Genomic DNA, 21279 nt, shown 5'->3' on the forward strand with positions numbered 1-21279 from the left:
GTTTGGGAAATTAAAGATCTGTGGATCTTGACTGACAATAAATTGAAGCTATTACAACAGTACTTGAGTGGCAGTAAGTACATAAATCAGATGTTGCTATGCATTAAAAAATCAATATTGAGCCAAATAGTAAGGTAATCCTGCCACTTTATAAATGATGGGTATGACTACACTTGGAATACTATGTACAGTCCTTGTCGCCTTAGGACAAAAATGAGATTACAGCTATTCAGAACAACTAGAAGGATTGAGAAGATGAAGGGGTTGAAATATGTTGAACAGTTACAAAAACTGGGCACATCATCAGTGGAAAAGAAGAAAGTTGGTGATGTCTCTGCTTTTAGAATTCTAACATAGATCATGACAAGCCTTTTTTTCTTGTTCAAAACAGTAGAATCAAGCAATATGGTCTATGATTGTAAGTAGTAATTTCAAAACTAATCTGTAGAAAGCAGTGAGAAACTGATAAATTTGTAGAACAGGCACCCCTGTAAGATAGTGCAGTTTCATTCAAAATAATATGTGCTTTTTAAGAAAATAGTATGTTCGGATACATTTGATAAATTTGAGATGTGTAATTAAATGGGAAGTGTAAAATGTTTGGACCTAAGGTTTCCAGAGATTTACGTTTCTAGGTTTTTTATAGACTAAATGATGAGACTGATTGCAAGGTTGAGAGGTAATAATTGCTGTTTTTAGGATTCTATATGGACTAGACGATGAAGACCAGAATATGCTTCTTTTCCTAGTCCAGAACAGTAAAACCAGAGATTATAGCCTGTGCTGAAAGACAGGTTAAATGTAAAATCTAATCTAAAGAAACAATATTTCATTGAGCAAGTGGTAAATCTTTGGAACAAGCTCTCAAGGGAAAGTGTGGAAGTAGTTCATATTGATTAATTCAAATACAAATTAGCTAGATTTTTTCAGAAATTGACATTTAAGAATTTAGTATAAGAGTGATAGAAACCCAATGTCTTTGTTCAGCAATTCCTAATTTTCTATGTTCCAAGTTCCTGTAATTCACAATTGCAAAATAATATTACCGTATATTGTGCACTGTGTAGCAGCTGAATTTTTTTTTGTAAATTGCTTACCATGTTGATGGCTGACGAATGAGATCAGAAATCTGCTTGGAGAGCTGATGAGAACTCCGAACCATCATGCTATGCAGTGTGGCAGGATGCTGTGGGATATTGATGCTAATGGCTCCTACTTTTACAACCATTGTGTTGTTGGTCTTCAATCCTCTCTGGGCACTATAAAGAGCCTGAGATTTGGCAATACTGCATTTAACTACCGTTCTAGAAAGAAAAACATAACTCATCAAATCCTCAAAATCCACCTACCAATAATATTGGAAGTCTTAAACAAAAAGAAACAAAATGTTATAGCACAGAAATGGGCCATTTACTCATCAAGTCATTTTATCCATGATCTGCCTAATCTAATCCCATTTTCCTGCTCGCTCCCAACGTTCTTTAATATTTCTCTTTTAAGCAACTATCTAATTCCCTTTTGGAAGGGGTAGCGAACTTTGTTTTAGGAACAATTTGGCAGATTTGGCAAAGTGACAGAGAATTCCATATTCTAACCACCCTCTTTGTAAAGACAGTTCTTTCCAGCCTCTCCCTTGATTGATTTAAACTTGCGCACTTTTATAAATAAAAGTTTTTTTGAACAGTAAAAATAATCTATCACTATTCACATTATGATAACTCTGTATAATCAATATTTCATAATCTTGAAGACCTTTTTCAGATCATCTTTCAACCTCAGCTGAATCAAACAAAACCAGGCATTTGCAAGCCTGAGAAATTATAACCCAGATAATGTTTTAGTAATTCCACACTGCACCTTATCTGCATTTTAAAAATCCTTCCTGTAATGGCGCTTAAAGCAATACACTTTTCATTTCCTGTTAATATTTCTCATCCTGATCTACAGTTCCATTTGCTAATTTCTTCTTCAAGGTATTCCTAATACATTATACAAACGTGGAAGTGTTGCATCTGCATTCAATAATTACAGAGCACAAGGTTAAGTTAGAAATTTAAAGCAACTAAAAGTTATTTAATATTTCATTCTAAGAACAGCAAAAACCTATGTTACTTTAAACACTACCTGCATGCGATTGACTGTGGATTTTAATTGGGCATTCTACATTCAACAGTTCAATCAACTAATTCACACATCTTTAGTTAAAGTAAACTGCAGCACCAAAACAAGGGTTAGCACTATTTGATTTACAAGTTGAAGTATAGTAAAATGTAGCAAAAAATGTCAATGTACAAATGGGCAAAGCTACAAATGTGTCTCTTCTGCATTATGAAAAATATGAAGCCCACGAAAGCTTTAGTGATAGTTCAAAATTGATACATTTCTGCTTGGTTTCAATTCAAGTTAAACCAAAAGTAGGCATCATAATATACATACACAAATTAAAAGTACAATATTCTAAATTATTTATACTTTCAAGGAAATTAATACATCCTTCTCAGAATTGTTTTAAAACATATTATGATGTAATATTGGGCTAGAATTAGAGTTTAGTTAATTCTTTCACTAAGTCAAAAATGCAAGCTGAAATCATGCTTGTTTGTGACATACAGAAATTCTTGTTTGGCTGTACTTGTAGGTGAAGTAGGAAAATCCTCCAGCCTATGCAAGATGGTTGTAGAGAAAGCAAGAAAATAAAAAGAGAGCAAATGAAGTCTAAACATTCATGCATAAACCTTTATTCAAACAGTGGAATCATTAGTGTGCGGATCTATATATTTTATAGCATTATAGCAGTATTTATCAAAGGCTGAATTGGAGTAAAGCATTTCTGCATTAATAAAATGGAGCATGCAGAATATTTCACTGCTTGTAGTTATCAAATATAATTTTCAGTTACTTGACTGCAAGACAACACACTAAGGGTTACCACATCAATAATAAAAAGAACTATAAATTCATAAAGTAACAAATTCTATATTAGCAGACAGGTATTATGAAACTCATCAACTCCATGTGGACAAACTAATTCAGTCTGTAACAATTAGAAGCTTAAAGTTATAATGTGTATAATAGATTTAAAAGAAAACATGCAATTAAGGAAAAAGTACATAATTTCAAATAAACTGGCCACATTAAATAATAAATTTCTATTAACATCCAAAACTGTATCCAAAGTAAAAAAGACTGCTGATTTAAAAAAAAAGCATTCAACTACGGATCACCACTACTCAGAAATTCACTATTTCAACATCTTGAATTTCATTGACGATTCAATGCCAAAAATTGCCATTAAACCATTTTGGTCCTATGATGTTACAGATTTAAAACATTTTATGTTTGTCTAAGAATTACAGATTACCACAATATTGGGTAAGAATTTGCTTTAGCAAAGCATCTCACAGCATATGCCATTAATTTAGGCTTCTGCCTGCACCTTTCAGCTAAAAAAAACTTTGCTATTCTAATTTGCTGGAAGTGCAAACTGGTAACGACTGGTAACAAAGGGCAGAACTTTGCCCTCGTGGGCAGGCTCGGCGGGGGCGGTCGGAAAGCCGACCACCACCTGCGACCGGCATGGCACCACAATTTCACTCTGGGGGACCAATTAAGGCCCGCCCAGCATGAAAGGCGCTGGGGAAGCTCCGAGAAGGGGAGGGGGCATTATGTCCTTCGGGTCCAATGGCAGCTGATTCAAAAGCAGCCCAGGCAGCCCCTGGAAGGCTGCCATGGAAGGACGCTGAAGTTTCGATGGATTCCACTGCAGTTGGACATGGCAGGCGGAAGGGCAGGTCGGCGGGGCCATTGGCCCCGCATTTCTCCGATGAGTGCCTCGCTGCCCTCCTGGAGGAGGTGGCAGCCCGGAGGGAAACCCTTCTCCCCAGAAAAGGGAGGAGGAGTCCCCCGCACCTCACCAAAAAGGCCTGGGAGGAGTTGGCATCCAGGGTGAGCAGCCACAACGTGGTGAGGCGCACATGGGTGCAGTGCTGGAAGCGCTTCAATGATCTGCTGCAATCGGGAAGACTGAGTACTGTATTGGCATCGGTCAGTGTGCAGAACAGTTAAGGGCTGGCCACCTCCCCCCCGTGGACCTGAGGGGTGTTAGAGTCTGAGTGGCAACTGTCAATAATGCCGGAGCTGGCCAAGAGGGTGTACCCTGGCTGCGTGGACTAAGTACCTTGCGGCTCATAGGCCACGAATCGGCTGAGCCCTGCCAGGTGTCCCTCAGCTGGGGTTGGCCAAGCTGCAATGGCGATGCAGTTACAGAGTGGACTAATCAATGCTCCTCTATCCTTTGAGGAGAAGACATTCCACAAGAATATTGAGAGGTCGCAGACTGGCGGGGGACCCCCAGCCTCCTAATCCTGACGCCCTATAAGCGGGACGCACTGGAGCTCGAGAGGCGGCATGAAGGCATGAACTTCGGTCAACCAACCGCAGTGAGGTTGGGGTGCCACATGAAGGTAAGAGTGCAGTGCGCTGAGGTGAGAATGCTGGCTATTGTCTCTGTATTGATGTGAGCCTCGAAACTGGAGTCCCCATTGATGATGGAAAGACAAGGGCGCCATGATGCAGATATCTGTTATTTCACCTGGGTGCCTGGCATGCACAGTTACAGTGTGGTGACTTAAACTAATGACATGTCCTTCTTCTCCCTTTTAGGCTCACCAGCAGGCGCTCACAATGAGGACCCTTAAAGCCCACCCCTGACCCCGGAGGACCATCATGCTCAGCACGCACCTGCGTCACACCCTCTTTGTCAAGCAGGCACCAGCGCAGATACCAGCACTTTAGTGGGCATAAGATCGCCATCTACTATCTCGGTGCACATTGGTGAGGGCACTTCACACTTGGCTGAGGTGCAGGCGGAGGCAGAGAGTGCCCAGGGCAACGCAGTCGGAGGACTGCCTGAGACCAGGACAATGCTCAGTCGATAACTGATGATGGGCTTCTGGAGTCGTCCATTTGGCAGCAGATGCTGGAAGTTCAGCCGGGTGTGCGGGAGATTCATGAAGGAATGTGTGCCATGGTCTCCATTTGAAAGGAGTCCCTGAGGAGCATGATCACTGCGTTGACCCTCCCGGCCGAATGCAATGCCTCCTCCATGGAGAGAGTGGCGACTCTCATGGAGAGGCTACTCGAGGGACACAATCCGGGTCCCTGAGGATGGATTTGGACCTGCAAGCTCACACACCAGCAATGGCCTTAGCTGATCAGTGTCAGTGTGGGAGATAGATTGGGCACCCAGTATCCCAGCTAGGTGCCCGTCCATCAATGGTGAGCAGGAGGTCCATAGCGATCTGACGTTTGCGCACGAGCTGTCTGTTGTCTCTGCGGGGTCCTCTCAGGGTGTTCTGGATGATACCAGTAGCTCTTCCACCCTTCTGCCAGTGACCATGGTGTCTGATGAGGCTGTGGCGACTGGGGAGATGCCAGCGTTGCACTGGCTGCTCCCTCCCAGGCGGGGCCTTCACAGGCTCCACGGGCCAGAGGACGACCGCCAAGGTCATCAAGGCCATGAAGACAGCAGAGTCAACACGCTGTCTCCAATGCCAGTGCCAGCGAAGGGGGAGCACCTAGACGTAGCACCCACAAACATAAATGTAAAGCACCATAAGCACAAGACGGCCTTATCACGGGTGATATTTTGTTCCCCCATTTTGCTTTAACTTTTTTAATGGTGCGATTAGAACATCAATTTATGTTCATTTCAGCTATGTTTCACATGTACAATTAAATGAGATTTTATTTTGTGCTATTGGCCTCTGTATGCTTCATTTGTTCTGTAGGTGCAGGGTAAACCATTATGTAATGATGGATGTGTGTCTCCTGAAACTTTATTGCACAGGCAGAGTGTGTATATGTTGGTGGCCAGGGAAATGGTCCTCTACGTGATAGAGTATGCAGCCTGCAGCCCTGGCATGTGATGGTGGTTCTTTTTTGGTAGGGTAGCTGAAGGAGTGTTGGATCAAAGCATCTCAGGTGTCCCTGCCTCCCTGGAGGTTACCCAGGTCAGCGTCCATGCCCACAGAATTCTCCTCACTGTGCTCATCCTTGGACTCACTAATGGACTTATCATCTATGGCCTGCGCAGCTACGTCAACATCCTCTTCCTCCACTGGGTCCCCCGTTGCCAGTGCCAGATAATGGTTGCATGCTGTGCACTCCACAATCAGTGACACGCGTTCTGGAGGGGCTATTGCAGTGCTTCCCCTGAACGGCCCAGGCATTGGAAGCGTATCTTGAGAAGACCTATGGTTCTCTCTGCTGCCACCCTTGTGGAGGCATGACTCCAGTTGTACGGCTGCTCGGCCTCTGTTCTTGGATGGCGGAGAGGTGTCATGAGCCATCTTTTCAGAGGATAGTCCTCGTCACTCAGCAGCCATCCATCCAGTCGGACTGGAGCACTGAAGAGCCTCAGCACCCGGGAGAGTCTCAGGATGCAAGTGTCACGGGAGCTGCCAGGGTACCTTGCACAGGCTTGCAGAATCTGCATCCTGTGATCTCACACTATCTGCATGTTCATGGAGTGGAATCCTTTCCTGTTGATGAAGGCACCCGGCTCATCCGCTGGTGCCTTGATGGCCACATGTGTGCAGTTGAGTGCACCCTGGACGCGAGGGAACCCAGCAATCGCTGCGAAGCCTCTGGCTTGCTCGGCCTGGCTGGCCTCGTCCATATGGTAATGAATGAAAGTCAATGCACGGCTGAATAGAGCTTCTGTCACCAGTTTGACACAACTATGGACTCCACACAGATCCCCCACTGAGCCCTGGAAAGAGCCAGAGGCATAGAAGTTGAGGGCCGCTGTGACCTTCAGAGCTGCTGGCATGGACCCACACAGACGGAGCTGATCACAGGCCCAATCATCTGACAAACGGAGGTCACAGTCTCCCTGGAGAGGCGGAGCCTCCTTTGGTATTGTACCTCGGACATATTGAGGTAGCTGCATCGTCACCTGTAAACCCTGGAAGCGGGATAGTGCCGTCTTCTGTGGTTCCTTACGCCTTGGACTGCCAGTTGGCCCTGCCTCCCTTGTGCCTGCACCTCTCCTCCTACAGGTGGTTCCCCTGCAAGCTTCATTAGGACGCTGGCCTCCTCTCCCTTCCTGCTCAGAGGACGTGCCACCAGCAGAGACCACAATCCCCATTACCAGGGTTATGGAAGGCTGTCTGATACCTGGAAGGGCCCACACAGACTGAAAGACACCAATGAGTCCTGAAATGAAGCCTAGAAATGCTCAGAATGCAGCTCTGAAGTGAGATGAAGCTGTCCAGTTCACAAAACCAACCAGCAGCACACGATCTCCAAAACTCCTCACAACTCATATTGACAATGCTGCTGACCCTTCTTATCCTGCCTGTGGATGAGCTTTTACAAATTGGGGCCTGCCCGTTTTGCCTGTGCGACAGCTGAAAATTTGCATAGGCTACATAAACTTGGAGACAATTGGTGTGTCAAGGGCCTTAACTGGCCTCTTAATTAATGGTAGGCCTGCCTCCGTCTCCCTCACACGCTCGCCTAGCGAAATATCGCGAGTGCCCATTGACGTCGGCACGCTCGGCCGACGTCAATTCACGCTCGAGCGTGCCCGCCCACCAAGTGAAAAATTCTGCCCAAGGTTCTGAGTGAATGGCAGGACCAACATTGATATTTTTTAAATCTTCAACAACTAACCATTACTTGAAGGAATGAGACTCAGTTTAAACTGTTCACTTTCTGGGCTAGAGAGGTTGATTGGTAATCATTAACTATTATGATATCATTAAAAAAAGAACTTCCTGGACTAAACCTTTTGTGACAAGTTTAATGGGCAATTAATGTGAAAACCTGTATTCTTAAAAGTAACAGGGAGTCTAAGGATGATGTGCTGCTTGTGCAAAGTAAACAGCATTGCTGTATAAATTGAGCAACAAATTCTGGAGATCGGCAACACACAGCATATCTTTTAATTCTCCGAAATTGCTGGTTGATTTGCAGATTAATAACGGCATGCATTATTCAGATGCCATTATTTTTCAGCAAGTTTTATGTTGGGAATACACAATATTCTGTGCCTAAATTTTTCAATTAGATATATTTTCTGCACAAAATAACATTAGACATATCTGTGGAAAGCAATAGTCAAGGCCAGTGTCAGCAATGTAAAATAACACACTGCAACCTCTCCAGTCCAAAATTGCAAAATCAGAAAACATTAGTTGTCCAGATTTTTTTTTTTAGCTGAGATCGCATTTGGGGTTGCAACAGTGGTGACTGGAGCTAGGAAACTACCCAATAAGGAGGCGCTGGCAGGACAGCTCTGGACCCACTGGATCAAAGCTGCCAAATGGCAAGGGGTGGATAGTGAGTCCAAAGTACTGTTTAACCTAAGGAAACACCAATATCAGTGGGTGCCGAGCGGGCCCGGGAAGTTTGTGTGTCGACTTGGTGAAGGAAGGGGCCAGCAAGTGTAATTCAGTGGCTGACTCGTGTCCAGAGTGCAGGAAAAACCAGGTCATGCAGTTGAGCTGGGAGGCAAGTGATGGCTTCCAACTTAGCTGTGTTTCTGCGCCTGTCTTCCTGTTATGCAGGCTCCTTACCCCGGGCTGATGACTGCTTTGCAGGCACTGGCAACGAGACCAAAAGGAGGGTGAGTGTGAGTGTGAATGTATTAAAAGGGACAGATTAGGTCAGAACTTGAGAAAACTGCAAGTGTCTTCAAATGCATACTATGAATGCATTGGGATTTGCAAGCCAATTAACCTGTGGAAAATCAGAAAGAGCATCCAACCTTTAAGCTGTTTTGGAGTCAGGGGCAACACCCATATGAAGTGTGTCATATATAAGTGTCCATAAAAACATACAGAATACAGAACCCAAGTTTTCAACTCCTGATTGTCAGAGGAAGTGGAAGATTAGGAGACATGTTTTGTGAAAATGACAAATTCAAAAAAATTAATGACTCTTCAAGATAATCTTTCTTCTCGAGGCCAAGCATCCTCCAGATTACTGAAGATTAACAAGAGGAAGAGGGAAAACAAGAGGCTCCAGAGACTTCAATGAGAATTTGGTTGAACTTTGCAAAACATCCACCTGCTCAGTTAATCCAGCCATGCACTCATTTTGGAATGTGATATTAATAATAGCCTTCAAGCCCTTCACTTGTCACTCACTCTCAAACATTCAGGCTGATACTCCAGTGCAGTGCAGAGTGAGTGCTGCACTGTCGGAGGCGGCGTCTTTCGGCTAAGCCATTAAACCAAGGCCTCAACCGGTAGATGTAAAAGATCCAGATTTTGAAGAGCAGGGGAGCTATCTCCAGTGCCCTAGCCAATACATGTTCATGAAACAACATGGCATAATACAGATTATCTGGTCGTTACCACATTACTGCTTGTGGGAGCTTACTTTGTGCATATTAAGTGTCAGGTTTTTTTCTCATTCGTTCATGGGATGTGCACATCTCTGGCTAGGCCATCATTTATTGCCCATCCCTAGTTGTCTTTGAGAAGGTGATGGTGAGCTGCCTTCTTGAACCGCTACAGTCCATGTGGTGTGGGTGCACCCACAGTGCTGTTAGGGAGGGAGTTCCAGAATTTTGATCCAGTGACATTGAAGGACAGCGACAGTGTTTCTTACAGTGACTACAGCAGTTTCAACAGTGACTTCCAAAGTATTTAATTGTCTGTAAAGTGCTTTGGGACACCCAGAGGTCAAGAAATGGAGATACAAATGCAAGTCTTTCTTTTCTTTTGCTTTCCACCCCTTCACTCGTCATTCACTCCCCACCCCTTCACTCGTCACTCACACTTTCTTTACTCCTTTACTTGTTTCTCCCTTTTCTGTTGTTTAAGTTCTTTGGGTAACTGCTCTTTCATTTCTGCCTCTTTTTCTATCCTGGTCTAAAATGGTCAGATAGCATCAAGAAGCACCCTGCCTGGCAATCATGGGAGTCTAGACAATGTCAAACTAATAATTCAGACCTTATGGGATCACACCAGCATTAAGTGTCTAAATCTCCTCCTTCTACTCTTCTCCCTGATAATCCTGGAATGAGTCTGGTATAAAATTCTTTGATACCATTGGCATGGATCCAGGTTTGACCATGGTGTTGTTATTACAGGGACATTAGGTACATGGATGCTTAACCTCTATTCATTGTTTCCCCTCAGTTACAGGCTATGAATGCTAAAGGGTGGTCTGCCTGTTGCACGTGAAGCACACAAGATAGAAATGATAATGTGAGATGTTGCACTTCACTAATGCTCAATGGAAACAATAATTCTGGCCATCAACAACAGTTTATGTATGAAAGCCCTTAATACTACCCTTAAGTCCAGATTTTGTGAAAATATGGATTGATATAAACAAAATCTTGTGCTAAGAAAAACACTGCAAAGAACAATCATGACACCAGCAAGATGGTAAACAATTTTGCCATAAATTTAAAATGATAAACCCACTTGCCAATATGATATTGCTTATATGCAGTAGGGAACAGTAAAGCTGGTGATGTGGTAATGCCAAAATATTTTAATTAGATGTTTCTTTTATGAATTAGTGCAAATTTGATCCTCTTTAACGTCAATCGCAAAATCAAGACAATCATTTAACCACGATTCTTTGTGGCCCGGGTTTTGTGGAAATAAGAACGGCAAAACTGTCAGTGTTTGCTGGAGTTAATCCTAAAACTGACAGCAAATTCTGGGGTCCGCACATGCGCAGTTAAACGTGGAAATCCAGAAGTTGCAGTCAGTGATTCTACATTTCTCTATTGTTGAAATCCTCACAGATTGCAATTAATTAAAAAGCACCAGACTGACAAGAATGTCCAATTTTACGCCATCAGTTTCACTGTAAAAACCCTTGTAAATGTTACACCAAGTTGAGTGAGGTTTAATTAAGTTTTTAACATCATACTAGGCTCATAATTGCTGCTGAAGAACCTCTTTGGTCCTGAAAAACTAATTTTATATTTGAGTAATGTCAAATTTCTCTGTTGTGATAAACATTTCCACATATTTATGTTTTTTTTTAATACCTATGATATTGCAGCTTCAACCTTAGTCTCATGTCTTTATTTCACTCTCCGTAAAATGATATTAAAAACTGCAGGATAATCAGTGTTTTTAAATTTCTGGTTTGTTGTTGGTGAAAGTTCTTCAATGTGACTAGCTACTTAGCCTGCATGATAACATCACTGTTGTTGGATACCTGAAGTTCCCATTGATGGTGCTAAATTCAAACTAACAGGAAAGGAGAAATCCAAACCATAGGGATCACTAGATCTTTGTGGGTAGCTTCTTTGAGATCGCTTCACTGCTGACTACAAATTCCCAGCCAATATCTTTGTCCATTTTAGAGAAAATGGCAAAATATTTGATTGCCCACCTTCTTGCCACAATGTAAAAACACCTAAACTAGTTCATTAGGCTTTCCAAATGGGAAGGAAAGGTAACATTTTAAATTGCAAATGGTCTATAGATAAAAATTTTAAATCCTATAAAAAATGTACATTTTAAATTGACTTTCACGTAAGTAGCAGTACACCAAATAAACAGAAAATGAAGATAATAGATAATGGAAGAGCCACATCAGTGAAACAGATATACAGTAGATTAGTACAGCAAATGGAAATAAAAACTGGAATATTCAGATATGGAAAGATTAACAAAAAACGTGTTTGGTAAAATTGAACAATGACTATAGTTAACTCAACCCACACAAGAGAGAACCAGTAAACAAAAAGAGAAAAAAAAAATTAAAAAGAGCTTAAAATGGAATGGAAGAAAAGGATTAAATAATTTACTGAAAAGAATGATGAAAAAAACCAAACAGCATAAAATGGACTAGTATTTGCTATTCCTATTCCTTGTTTGTTCTTTTAATATACAGATCTAGGTTATTTCATCAACTATACTGCAGTATCAGCATCTCTTCCAACTCCTGTGCTACTATTCTGCACTGATGTTAAAGTGTCTCTTCATGGAAAAGGATCTTACCAGCATCTCTCAAATTAGTTCCAAATAATGCTAAATTACTGGCAGAATTATCTTCCCTTATTGTTTTCTAGTTCAACTCCCAGGGCAAATAAACTGCTACTGTCACAATATAAAAAATAGCAGCTGAAATATTGTACTTTTTAAGAAAATTGTGGATGGACCGGTAATCCTGCTCTATGCTCAGCTACATGTAATGCCTCGGCAGGGGGAGACCCAAGTGAAAACAAGAACTTTGATACTTAAACAACTGAGGTAATCTCTTTCAAGAAAGGCAGCAGCTATCTTAATAAAGTTTGCCATAAGACTCAACAAGCTTTTCAAGGCTAAGTATGTAGCACTAAGAAAACCTTAAGGAAATCCATCTGACAGGCTCATGAGTGAAGATTGAAGCCATTGTCTTCGATCTGCCACAAACTCTGTTATCTAGTCATTGATTGCATCACCCTCTCTGGTTAATCTCAGGCTGAAGCAGACTGTTCCCCACCTATTTGACCCTGAACTGAGCTTCCCTTATTCTCTCGATCACAAAGATCATCTAATTTCACCTTCATAAAATCACCTGTGTCACTGAAACCCCTTATCTATACATTTTTATTCACCTAACTCAATTATGCCAATACTCTCTAGGGTGTTCTCTGATCTCCCAATCTACATAAACTTAAGCTTATCCAAAATTCTGATGTCCATATCCCAACTCATACCAGCTCCCATTCACTTATCACCAGTGTTTGATAACATACATTGGCAGTTGGTCTGGCAATGCCTTGAGTTAAAAATTCTCATCCTTGTATTCAAATCTCTTCATGCCCTGAACCCTTTCCAACTCTGTAACCTTAAACAGCCCTACAACCCTTTGAAAACTCAGCATTTCTCCAATCCTGGTTTCTTGTGTATTCCCACTTCTTTCAAGACAACATAGGTAGCTATGCCTTAGGCCCAAGCTTTGGAATTCCCTCTTTACAACAATAATTTGCCTTTGTATAGCAACTTTGATGTAGTGAAACATTCACTGGAACATTATCAAACCCACAATTCAACAATTCATCCAAGTCACATGAGATATTAAGACGGGTGACCGAACCCGTGGCCAGAGGTAGGTTTTAATTAGTGACGTATAAAAGAGATAGGTAGAGAGGTGAAGATTGGGGAGGAAATTTCAGAGTTTAGAGTGTTGGCAGCTGAAAGCATGACCATGAATGGTGCAGCAATTAAAATAGAGAATGCGCAAGAGGCCAGAATAGGAGGAGCACAGAAATAAGAATTGTAAGGCTGGAAAGGTTTAATAGAAAGAGAGGGTCAAGACCATGCAGGGATTCGTAAATAAGAATGAGAATTTTAAAATTGAGGCATTGCCTGGTCCAAAAGTCAATATAGGTTAACAAGCATAGGGTGATGGGTGAATGGGACTTGGGATTGAGGAAGGAATGGTATACGTTTCCAAGTTCAGGATGGTGTACAACTACGAGGAGTTGGTTCATCCATAACAGGCTGCTATCATGATGTACCAACAAAGTATTGATAGTAAAATCTATGAAATAGATAAACTTGATAAAGCATTTAGTATATACTTTGATTTAGATTTTCCACCTGACCTCCCACTGACTTTTCAGTAGGTTTGAAGGAAGCCAGGGCACAAAAGTGCTCTGTGTGATGCTCCACTATATTCTTCTTTCTTCCCATTCCTGATACTCAGGACAAATGACACAGAATGTTCCCACACCTTTGATGATTGGTGGATCCTAAAAATGCGATTTTTTAAAAAAGTGTCAGATAACGTCAACATCATCATCCTGTGTGTTTTGCTCGAAGGCAGGTCCTTGGCTCATAGTCTTCTCCATGTCTCAATCTTCTCCATGTCTCATAGTCTTCTCCGTGTCTCTCTGTCCCGTGCCAATCTTTTCATTTTCCAATAACTTCCTTCAATTTTCGAGCCATCCATCATTGATATTGTCTTCCTTGTTCCTCCCCTTTTTCCTTGAAATCTTCCCTCCGTAATGTATCTTACTAATCTGTGTCATGAAGCTATTAGTGTATATAATATTATTGGAAAATATTTTTCTTTTAAAATGGAGGTTTAGTCTGTGGGTGTGTCTTAATTGGATTAAAGCCGGCTAGTCTGGGTGCTTTGAGGTGTACTAGTTTTGAGATGTAAACAGTGAGGTACAGTGCATTTGCAGTTTTTGAATAGAGCATTCAAGAAGTGGGGTGAAATCTGGCACCTAGCTAGGAGAGACCAAGCAATATGTTTATATTACTAATAAAATTGGTACTATTAAACGGGTTTTATTGTTAGAAGAGGTGGAGTTCAAAGAGGCTGGTGATACAATGAGAATTTACATTCAATGAGATGTGCTGGATATAACCGATAGCAGTTTTTCATGTGTGCAGAGCAGAGGCAATGTAAGATCAAAGCAGCTGTAAGCCTACCACTGTGTCTACAAGGAACCAAAGTGAAGGGAACCTCATTTTGAATTTGGAAAGAGAAAATGCTTTGCCTGGTGTCTGCTTAAAAATCTATGGGTTGCTGTTGCCTCAGTGGAGATTAGTCTAGGAATTTGTTAAAAGTTATGATAGTAGTAATTTGTAGCCATGTGTATGTGTTTAATGTATTGTAACTTAATAAAATGTTTCATTTAGTTTAATATAAAAAACCTCTCGAGAACTGGTGGTCTGATTCCTGAATTTAGAGTTCCATCTCAAACATACCACTTAAAAATATAGGTTACGACAGTTGTTTAAAGTTTCCCTCTGGGATTTTTAAATAACTCAGCTTTACCAACTGCCAGGTCATAAAAGTCTGCTTCCTCTTAAAATGTATCCTGCCAGTGTCTCTGCCTTTCCCTAATTATATTCAGAAATTTTTTTTGTTCACTCACTCTTCTCAGCACTTTATCATTTGTTACTTTTTCTGTCCAGCTTATCCTTTTCATTCTCCTCCAAACCACATTTCAAAGCTATTTAGCAAGTTGGTCTCCTCTTTCTGTAAGATCCAGGTCTCTCACCCATACAGAACAACACTCCAAATCAAGCTCCTTACAAGTCACTTCTTGAGTTGTTTATTCAGGTTTCTGGTTGGCAATTGTCTCTTCATACTAAATACATTCTTTCAAATAGCTTTCCTTGTTCTTATTTCTTTGCTGCACCTTCCATGTGCAGATACTATGCTTCCTAAATATGTGAATTTCTGCATCTGTTCTAATGCTTTTCCTTCTATGAATATATGAATATTTCTTGGTGATTTTGAAATACCCTCATAATCAGATGATTATTTGTAACATTTGAACACTTGACATGACTTCCGTTAAGTCCAGGCATCCAAAAATCAGCAGAGGGGCACCTACAGTTTACAGGGATAGGCACAACCTGTGCAAGCACCCAGTCTCACAGAGGTTGAAGAAGTGGGCAGGATTTTGCAAGCTGCACGGAGGCTGTCTGCATCTCTACATTGGAGCAAGCTTTGAAGGCCTGCTGCATGTAAACCCTTTGGCAGGAATCCCCATGGGTGTTTACGGCTTAAACTTAAATGACTCCAAGGGTGAAAGGAATGCTGAGCTCAGGGGTTCCTCGCTGCAGTAGGTGGAGGTCCAAGCAAATTGCCTGAAGAAGCATACAAATCAATGGGGAATGGGAAATGTCAACATTTCTCTTTTCGACCTTGGGAGTGTAAGTATAGCTTTATACTGTTATCTAACCAGCAGAGCATTAGAGATGATTTAAAGCTTTTCCGGAAATGGGGAACACCAAAAGTGTGTCTCTGAGAACTGAAGAAAGTGAACGAAAGACACTACACAGAACTAGGCCAGACATTGGCAAAATGAGGCAAGATAATTTGAGCATTTGGTGGCAAGTATCTTAAAAAGACAGAGAATCAAACAGCTTTCTCTCCCAGGGTGGTAACAATATCTTTGGGTAACCAAAAATCACTTTTACCATCACTATTCATTGTTAAACCAAGAAAACAATATGAATTGTTTGTAGCCATAAGAACAAAACTCTCTAACTACTTATTGTATATTTCCAATTTCTTGACACTGGAGTGAGAGAAACTAAACAAGGAATAGAATTTTATACATTGTATAATGTCAGATGTCATGTATTAAGTGTAGGTTTAAAAATAATTTTAAGGAATCCCAAGGACGTAATGTTTTTGCCTTAATGATCTTGGAACTATTTTCCTTTATCTTGAAGATAACAAATAATAACATGCAACTCCTGAATCCCAGGACATCAATTCAGGATTTTCTCAGGGTTGTGCCCTAACCCAACCATCTTCAACTGCTTCGTCAAGTACTTTCCCTTCATCATAAGGTCAGAAGTAGGGATGTTCGCTGATGATTGCACCATGCTCAGCACCATTCACGACTCCTCAGGTAAAGTCCACGTTCACATGCAGCAAGACCTGGACAACATTCAGGCTTGGGGTGCTAAGTGACAAGTAACATTCACGTCACATAAGTGCCAGGCATTGACCATCTCTAATAAGAGAGAATATAACCATCTCCCCATGGTATTCAATGGCATTACCATCGATGAATCCTCCATTGTCAAAATCCTGAGAGTTACCATTGACCAGAAATTGAACTGGAGCAGCCATATAACTACTGTGGCTACAAGAAAAGTTCAGAGGCTGGGAATTCTGTGGCAAGTAACTCACCTCCTGACTCCCCAGAACCTGTCCACCATCTACAAGGCACAAGTCAGCAGTGTGATGGAATACTCTCCACTTGCCTGGATGAGTGCAGCTCCAACAATACTCAAGAAGCTCAACACCATCCAGACAAAGCAGCCTACTTAACTGGTACCCTATCGACCACCTTCGACATTCACTCCCTCGACCACCAATGCACAGTGGCAGCAGCATGTACCATCTACAAGATGCACTGCAGCAACTCATTGCGCCTAATTGTGACGCACACATCGGTGGCAAGATCAGAGAATCTTCCGAGAAGTCCCTAGGCATGTTTCCCGACAATGTAAATCCAGGAAGCGATTGTTCCTTCCCCCCACCAATGGCGAGCCGCGTTTCCCGCCGTCGAACATCAGGAAATACATTTAAATGCATTTGCATCTCATTATTATGGCCACACGTCAGGATCACCACCCCCAAGTCAAATTTAAAGCCCATGGCGCTGTGATTTTAGAACAGCGTGATTTACAACTGCCTTTAAAAGGCATGCAACTGGCAACCTGAACTTCGAGGGGAACTTGGAGGTGAGGGCACACAACTTTGCACAGTGCTCGCGATGATCCCAATGCAAGGAAGTGGCTCCACAGATCCAGGAGGGGAAATCACAGGCAAGTCTCCACAGCGGCTTCTTTGTGGCTGGCTTGTGGTGCCAGGGCAAGGGTGACAGTGCCAGGGGGAAAGGATCTTTGGGGCAAGGGCTACAAGGCAACGGTAGGAGGGAGAGAAGCGAACTTGGGGCAAGGGCGATAGTGCTGGGGACAAGGGAAGGACGGGGTAAGGGCTACTGTGCAGGGGGAGGGGGGTGGTTATGGCAGCACAGACAGAAGTTTGAACACAATCACATGCTGGGGGGGTTGGGGGGGGGAAGGGGAAGAAAACAGCTGGGTAAATGCCAAAACATGTCAAAAATTAGCACTCTTCCGCAGCTGAGAGCATTTAGCTTGAAATCAATTGACATGCTTGGAGTCAGGTTAGTCAAGCAAATGTGCCCACTCAAGCAGCACTAATTCCTGACACTGCCAATGATTGTTCTTCTACAGTTAACCCCTCGCAGGCACACTTCAAACTTGAATGAGTGCTATGGTGCTGCAGAACCATTGGGTGACTGGGCAAACTTGAGGATCCTCCTGGGAAAGGTGGCCATCGAACACTAATAGAGGGGTGCACTCCTAGTCCCTTATTTTATGTTTAAGTTGACATTGAAAAGTCACCCTCGCGGTCCAAGCAAACCGCGAAGCCTTAGAGTGTAGGTTAGGACAATGCCTGTGCCTGAGAGGAGAGTTAAATAGTTGAGAGGCTGAAGCTTTTGCCACTCAGGTCATTTGGTGAGGGCATGGTGAAATAACATGCACACTAATCACAGGGCATCCATGTGGTGGCCTGGACTCCCTGGTATGCATTAAGGGGCCTTGAGAGGCAGCCACAGGCGATGACTTGACCAAGAATAGTCCTTAGGAGACAATTGCTGACCCTTGCATCTCTCTCTTTGACACTGCAGTGAGGAGACTACCAGGAATGTGGAGCCTAGTGATCTCACCATCTGCCTGATTGCTTATAGGCAGGAGAGAAAGAGGAGAAAAATGCAAGAGAAGCGACTGGCTTGTCAAAGGTTGGAACAGAATCCTGAAGCCCAAGGGCCTCCTCCGCATGCAGAGGATGAACCCCACAAAGCCGTCGTTCGCAGGCGCGTCACTAGACGCAGGGTCTATAGACGGCGCACGTTCTATCTGCAGATGGGCAAGAACCAATGTCACCGACGCCTGTGCATGTCAAGGGAACTGGTCACTCACATATGCCACCATCTGCAGGATTTGGCACCACAGGGACTCGGTGGGAATCCACTGCCAGTGGCAGTTGAAGTTATCGTCGCGCTCAATTTTTACAGCAGTGGCTCCTTCTAGGACTCCACTGGGAACCATTGCAGGATCTCACAAGACTCCACCCACAAATGTATCCAGGAGGTCACAGACGCCCTTTTTGCCAAAGCACACAACTTTGTCGACTTCGACAGAGATCAGGCGAGCCAGGAAGTAAGAGCCCTGGGATTTGTAGAGATATCCAATTCCCATAGCTGAAGGGTGCTATCGACTGCACTCATATGGCTCTTAAATCTCCCTGACAACAAGTAGTCCAGTATGTGAACCACAAAGGCTTCCACTCGATGTTTAGCTGGTCGGTGACCATAAAAAACGGATCATGCAGCTGTGTACAAGATACCCCGGAAGCGTCCATGACTCATTCACCCTCAGCAGGACTCAGGCCCCTTCCAGGCATCTTCCAGGGACCGCATAGGATGCAGGGTTGGCTCCTCAGGGAGGAGGGCTACCCAGAAAGTATGAAGCTGATGATGCTCATACGGTGGCCTCAGACTCCCGATGAGAGAAGGTACAACGAGGCTCATGCCGCAACCTGAAGTTTGGCTGAGCACACCATTGGCATCCTGAAAATGAGGGTCCGGTGTCTCGACAGATCTGGCATAGCACTCCAGTACACTCCCCAGAGGGTATCACACATCATAGTGGCTTGCTGCGCGCTACACGCCCTAGCAATGCAAAGTGGGGGAGGGCCAGGATGATGAAATGCAAGGGCTGCGTGTCTCCTTCAATGAGGCGGAAGTCGAAGGGGATGAGGTCCTGGAAGATAAGGGTGGAAACAATGAGATCATTGCATTGGCCAAACGAGGCAGGCAAACTTGTGAAACCATCATTGCCACAAGATTCCAGGAGAATGATGACAAGATGCAGTGAGGACACTCCTGAGATCTTTACATTGCATCTGGGAATGCCTGACACTTGTCTGGGTTGAGGGGCAGCACATATAGACTCTGTGAAGAGGCTCATATGGAGACGCTGCTGTGATACAGCAGGCATATGGACTTTAAGACAACTTGATCCTTTGGCAGATTTCATTAGCTATTCCCTTCAGCACCACACCTTCACCTGTCAGGAATAGTGATGAGATAGGAAGGCAGCCCTGCCTCTAAGGTGCTGAGAGCACATGGCGAACATCACAGAACCTAGTGACGCTTGGGTTGAGATTCTGGCAGCAAACAAAAACCACATAGAGGTACATGCATCACTAATCTGGAGTGTGACTTTGAAGCCGAACAATCACTGTGCTCAAAAGGTTACACACTACACAGGGGAGGCGCTCTGGGCTGCGACACGTGCCTTCACTTTGTGCAGGATTGACACAAACACTGTTCATCATAACAAAGAGCCACAGGCAAGGAGACATTCTCAGGAATGTATTTACAATGGTCAACATTAAGTACAAGTGATTAACACCAATGCCTCATTATGCAACAACATCTTTCTAACCCTGCCAGTACGTCTTGATGCTCATCCGACATCCACAGTGGAGCTGGCCTACTGACAGCTGATGACCTTGGTGGGCGTCCTCTGGAGGGCTCCGGCCTGCTTTCAGGGTCCTGCTGTGTGGCAGTGCCACCCTCCTTGGCCTGTGGAATTGGAACTGCCAGGGTCACAGGAAGAAGGGATTCAGATGGGACAGACACTCCCTGAGTCACCTGGGTGTATAGCCCCGGGGCGTGTGCCTGCTGATCCTCCTCCCTATGGATACCTGAGGGGCCTTGGTTGACTCCTTGAGACGCAGGGACAGCTGGAGTGAGCTCAAGATGCCCTGCCCCCCTCTCAGGTTGACACTGGTGGTATTGGTATGCTGGCGCTATCACCTCAGGCTGAAGGCAGATGGACTTCTCCATCATGCCGTGCAATCTGAGGAGTGCAGCAGACATCCTTCCCAATGTTTCCAAGCTTGCCTTTGCAGCTCCAGCAACTGAGGTATGACTGAGACCAGAGGCTTTGCATCTGACTCAGACTAAGCAGATTTCTGGCCTCCAGCCTCTGAGTGCCAGCAACCTGGGAAGTCCCTGCCTGCTGTGGGCCAGACAGTGCAGTGTGCTCACCAGATTGTGACCCCAGGGCTACTCTACAACTAGGTGTGTGCCTCTGCGCTGGAGGGTGTGGGTGAGCACTGTGATAGGTCTTCAATTTTGGTGTCTGCCGGGTGCCCATGGGGCTTGAGTCAAGCACCTGCCTCGTGGACTCTCTTTGCTTGCGAAAGCAAAGAGATATAATTAGTTCATGGCAGAGGATTGCAGAACAGGGGAACTCACTCTCAGCATGGATGTCTGATGGAAGTTGCACCGCTAGATCCTCACTTGGTTGAGCTCCACCAACTTCACCATCAGCACAGAAACTGTCCACATCATTGCCTGCCAGCTGGATGACTCTATTTTCAAGGTCTGTGGGGACCCTCGATGTTGGGCATTCCTCCACCAGTCTGTGACCTCTTCCTTTTGTTGTATGACAGCTTGTCTTGCATGAATACAAATGGAAAGAGTGTAAGCAAGGACTCCTGCAGGCCAGATCACTGAACTGTTACGGCGCAGAAGGAGGCCATTCAGCCCATCGTGTCTGCACTAGCTCTCCAAATGAGCATTATGACTTAGTGCCATTCTCCTGCCTTTTCTCTGTACCCTTGCACATTGTTTCTATTCAAATAATTATCCAATGCCCTCTTGAATGCCTCAAATGAGCCTGCCTCCACCACATTTCCAGGCAGTGCATTCCAGACTCAAACCAC

General features: G+C 43.7%; 1 protein-coding gene across 11 annotated transcripts in view; it reads right to left on the reverse strand.

Moving 5' to 3' along the window:
- kiaa1109 (KIAA1109 ortholog) overlaps window positions 1-21279 on the reverse strand; it is a 533049-nt gene that overhangs the window by 185432 nt on the left and 326338 nt on the right. For 8 of the 11 annotated variants that reach the window (XR_013576358.1, XM_078539971.1, XM_078539945.1 and 5 more), the window contains 2 exons: window positions 2611-2661; window positions 1098-1304 (listed from right to left, as the gene is read on the reverse strand). Coding sequence is in view for 10 of the 11 variants with exons in the window: in XM_078539971.1 (XP_078396097.1) it covers window positions 1098-1304; window positions 2611-2661 (258 nt within the window). In the remaining variant the exon portion in view is untranslated. The remainder of the gene's footprint in view (window positions 1-1097; window positions 1305-2610; window positions 2662-21279) is intronic. The other 3 variants (XM_078539938.1, XM_078540014.1, XM_078540004.1) reach the window with 1 other exon arrangement.

This window comes from Cetorhinus maximus, chromosome 1 (assembly GCF_964194155.1).
Source record: "Cetorhinus maximus chromosome 1, sCetMax3.hap1.1, whole genome shotgun sequence".
Taxonomy (NCBI): Eukaryota; Metazoa; Chordata; class Chondrichthyes; order Lamniformes; family Cetorhinidae; genus Cetorhinus; species Cetorhinus maximus.